Raw genomic sequence first — 4,818 nt, 5'->3', positions numbered from 1 at the left:
AGTCACTCACCTCAAACACCGTCTCAACAGGGCACACTCTAGTCCTCTCTCTCTCTCTCTCGTTCCACCCTATCTACACACACACACACACACACAAACACACACACACACACATCAGTTTGTCCGTTTGCAAAACCTCTCGTAGAAGTTGGTGTGATTTACATAGATTGTTTTGTGATCCTGGTGATAGTTTAACACGACTTCTGCACCTTGAACGCGACAACCCAGGCAGTGAAAACTCGGTTAATCTTCTCTGTGGCCTTGTGAAATAGTCGTAATGGGACCTGGAAAACCTCTCGTAGAAGTTACTGGGCTTTCCATAGATTATTTTGTGATCCTAGTGATAGTTGTACCATACTTCTGCACCTTCAACACGAAAATCACCCATGAAAACGCAGTAAATCGTCTCTGTGGTCTAGGGTAATAGTCGTGATGTGAGCCCGATACGGTTACGAATATGGAGCTAAGAGCCTTCACCTGATTCTATAGTGTAATGTGCGTCCGAAAAAGTCAATCCTCACTACACGAACGCTATACGGGCACGCTGCGTTAAAACCTCGCTCGACAGTGTATGACAGATCGCAGCTTCCCTTCCTCCTCCGTATAACGTTTGCAGTTTCACGTAAATATAGAGTGTGTGTGTGTGTGTGTGTGTGTGTGAGAGAGAGAGAGAGAGAGAGAGAGAGAGAGAGAGAGAGAGAGAGAGAGAGAGAGAGAGAGAGAATATGTATTTATAGCTATTTATGAATTATGTATATGTGTATGTATATATGTGTCTTTATAGTTAGGTAGTGTGTGTGTGTGTGTGTGTGTAATTCAATACGAGATGAGTCAATCGATCGTCGTGAGGAGACAAATGATGTGCTGTTCAGGTGACTCCGTGCGTGTTGCGGCCAGCAGGTGTGTCGGTGTCCACGGCGCCCTGCATAATTCACGCTGCTCTTAACGCCCTTATGACTGCCCGAGGCTTGTGTTTTGCCATATTACAAGCTGCTTGGCCGTATTATAAGCTGCTTTGCCATATTATCAGATGTTTTGCCATTTTTCAAGCTGTTTTGCCATGTTACAAGCTGTTATGTCTCCGTATTACAAACTCTCCCTTCCAAAGCCATTATTTCGAGATCAGCTCCGACACTGTTGGCCAACCAGACCGTTCATTACGAGCTTTTCATGAACCACTTGGCAGCGTGAGTGACTTCATTGTCTGATGAGGGATGGAAATGCTCTAGGGCTGTATTTTTGTCCCCCAGTGAAAAAAAACTATCGATGCAGTGAAGTTTGGTAGATGAGTTGCAAGGGTAGTTAAGTATATGTAAGGTAAGTTAGTTAGGTAAGTTTATAGATGCGTTGGTTTGATAAGATGTAATTGCTCTTTCCAGGCCAACAAGCTCTTGCAGCATGAGTGACCTACGTGGCTTGGTGATGGCCGAGAGCTCACGACTCACTCCCGCCACTGACCGCTATAGGAGTTTAGGCGGCGGCGGCAGCGGCGGGCCACCCAGGGACCTGTACATGGACACCCAGCCCCTCGACTACTCCACCAAGAAGTCCCATGCTGGCCTGCTGTCCCTCACGTCCATGGACAACGGCACAAACCAACACGGGGACGCCTCCGCCAGGGCCATCTTCAGTAAGGCTATGGCCATGTCGGCTATGCACGCGGACCCTCAAACCAGTGCCTTGGACAGTGGTCTGTTGTCTCGATCGGCGTGTCAGCCCATGTCCATGTCATATAGCCCCGCCCACCAGCACCCCGCGGCCTACAGGTAAGGGATGAATGTTCTGCTGGTAGTAATAGTAGGGTAGCAATGGATGGGTTCAAGCCCTAAACAATGCAATGGGTTTTAGGGAGACAAATAAGGTTCTGGTAGGTTAGACAAGATTCTGACAGTGAAAAAAGAAGGTACGACATGTAGCAATGAATGGGTTCAAGCCCTTAACAATGGAATGAGACAAATAAGGTTCTGGTATAGTCAAAGAAGAGGGTGTGATCCGTAGGTTTGCTAGACTAGATTCTGGGAGTAAAAAGAATGGTTGGATTTACAACAATGGGTTTAACTGAGATAGGTAAAGTTCTGATAGTCAAAGAAGAGACTTGATTCGTTTTAATGAGTTTAGATTAGGTAGAATGGATTATGGTAATAATAATAGAGGATAGGAATCGTAAAAAAATTCCTCATCCTCATACTACTTCAAACAACCATGATCTTATGTTATCTAGGACCCCGCCGCCGCCCGCCTACCCGCCATTCCTGCCCGGGTCGCCGCCCCAGCAGACGTCGCCCCTGGCGCCCCTCTCCTCCTTCCACTCCCCCGCCGCGGTCAGCTCGCTCCTCCTGGCGCAGCTGCAGGCCAACCCGCTACTCTTCTCAACCCTCCTCGCCAAGACCAACCTCGCACAGCAACAACTACTGCTTCAACAGCAGCAACAACAACAACAGGAGCAGCAGAAGAGTAAGGGCCGCCTGTCCCCACGTATGTCCCCGCAGCCTTCAGACCACCATAGACCCCCCAGCCCCGCCCCGCTGCCAGCCTTCCCGGGGTTCGGTGGGGGTGGCCTGGACCTGCTGCACCCCCACGCTGGCTACCCGGAGCACCTGGGCGCTGGTTCGGGCGTCCTGTACCACGGCGCCACCAAAGAAGAATTCAAACTGCTCGAGCGAAGTAACGAGGAGTTCAGAAACTTCCGCGAGAGCTTCCTCACTGAGGCTTCGAAGTTGAGGATCCGGCGCGGCGGCAAAAAGAGTTACACGGCCTCCACTGCCCCCGCCACGGCCACGGCTGCCGCGCCCGTCAGCGGTGACACGAGTGACTCCAGCCGAGGGGCCGCGGATGACCAGGCCAGCGAGGGCGGCATGGAGATGATGAGCGTTTGCGGCGGGAACGACGACGAGGGCAGCAGGACGGAGAACGATAGGTATTTATTGGGACGGGCGAGAACGAGGGAATAGGAGGGTGATATACTGTTCCTTCTGACTGTCTCTTACCCTGTGAATTCCACCGAAAATGACATGTGTACTGTCCGCCTTCCGTATCGCGAATGACCGAGTATAAAGTATTGTGACGGGCGAGAACGAGCGACTGTGAGGGTGATACGTATACTGTTCCTTCTGACTTTACTCTGTGAATTCCACCGCAAATAATGACTATATCTTAATCCTTAGAGAGAATGATCGAATATGTTGTTGATATAAAGTAATCTTATAGGTTGTGTCTCGCACCCTTTATAAATTCCGCCCAAGCTGCATGACAACTCGCATCTTCCGTTTACATCGCGGGCTTGAGCTATCTTATTTAATCTTTGCCGCCTCTTGCAGACTCCTTATGTTCTTATGCGAAAATTAAAGACTCTCTCTCTCTCCCCCAGAAGCGAGGATGATCGAGCTCCTGACGACGACCGGGTCGACACTAGCAGCGAAACCGGCGGCCTGGTCCCTTACGTCCCCACGAGGCGCAGCAAGGGGGGTGAGCGAGCCGTGAAGGACCAAGCCTACTGGGAAAGGCGGCGCAAGAACAACGAGGCGGCCAAGCGATCCAGGGACGCCCGCCGAGCCAAGGAGGAGGAAATAGCCATCCGCGGGGCCTTCTTGGAGCAGGAAAACATGAAACTGCGCGCCGAGCTATCCACGCTCAAGTCCGAGACGGCGAAGTTACGTTGTCTATTGTATAACAGCTGAATAGAGGGTGGATTTTCTCTGTGTCTGTCTGTCACTCTATCTATCTCTTATTTTTTTATTTCTCTCTCTCTCTCGACCAGAAATTAATCCCATTGTGTGTGTGTGTGTGTGTGTGTGTAGGTTCACTTCAAAAAAACTAAAAAACAAAAAAACACATTCATCAACCTGTACATACATTGAGCTTCATGAATGACAATGTTGTTATTATATATGCATTTTGTTTTTAAGTTTTCTAGCGATAAAATGAAACCTCCACGGAAACAAATGGTTCTGTCTGTGGCGATTTTAGCAACAATCATCATTATTATCATTATCATTGTTACTATTATTAATGTCATCAAAATAAAGCTGGAGAGTGCAAATTAACATAGACTTAATAATTATCCTCCTACGGTATAGCAATTATGAATCAGATCCTATAGAAAGATTTACCTTCAGGATCACACATAAAACTCAAAACGTCCGTGTCTCTGAGCACTTTACTTAACTATAGGAATGGCTTGAGAATGGGGAAGGACATGGCCAAGGCAGTTACCAGCGCACATTTGGTATAGAAGAAAAAATCCTCACATTCTTAAAAATTTCACGGCCTACACATCACATTAGGTAAAGCTTTGGTATAGTAATTATGTGGGAGATCGTAGAAATGGCTTAAGAATGGAGAGGATATTCCTTTTGACTGTATAGGAGGGTGATAGACTATTCCTTCTAACTGTATAGGAGGGTGATAGACTATTCCTTCTGACTGTATAGGAGGGCGATAAACTATCCCTTCTGACCGTATGGGAGGGTGATAGACTATTCCTTCTGACTGTATAGGAGGGTGATAGACTATTCCTCCAGACTGTATAGGAGAGTGATAGACTATTCCTTCTGACTGTATAGGAGGGTGATAGACTATTCCTTCTGACTGTATAGGAGGGCGATAGATTATTCCTTCTGACTCTCTCCTGCTCTGTGAATGACTTCGATATTTGCTCATAGTTTTAAACATTTCGGTGGACATGACCTATACGGAATCATTATGTTCAAGTATACGTAGTTTGGAGTGTGGGCGCGTGCATGGACTGTATATAAACGCGATCACGGATTAGTAGTAGTAGTGGTATTTGTAGTAGTAGTAGTAGTAGTAGTAATTGTA

The 4,818-nt window shown here is 47.7% G+C and overlaps 1 protein-coding gene across 1 annotated transcript in view; it reads left to right on the top strand.

Moving 5' to 3' along the window:
* Window positions 1–4,043, top strand: part of LOC126998238 (protein giant-like) — a 7,972-nt gene extending 3,929 nt beyond the window's left edge. Inside the window, exons 2-4 of the mRNA XM_050859726.1 lie at window positions 1,380–1,766; window positions 2,222–2,917; window positions 3,368–4,043. Coding sequence (XP_050715683.1) covers window positions 1,399–1,766; window positions 2,222–2,917; window positions 3,368–3,677 — 1,374 coding nt within the window. The 5' untranslated portion in view covers window positions 1,380–1,398 and the 3' untranslated portion in view covers window positions 3,678–4,043. The remainder of the gene's footprint in view (window positions 1–1,379; window positions 1,767–2,221; window positions 2,918–3,367) is intronic.
* Window positions 4,044–4,818: the final 775 nt, after the last annotated feature.

This window comes from Eriocheir sinensis, chromosome 13 (genome assembly GCF_024679095.1).
Source record: "Eriocheir sinensis breed Jianghai 21 chromosome 13, ASM2467909v1, whole genome shotgun sequence".
In the NCBI taxonomy this organism is placed as follows: domain Eukaryota; kingdom Metazoa; phylum Arthropoda; class Malacostraca; order Decapoda; family Varunidae; genus Eriocheir; species Eriocheir sinensis.
This window is presented reverse-complemented; position numbering and strand designations above follow the sequence as displayed.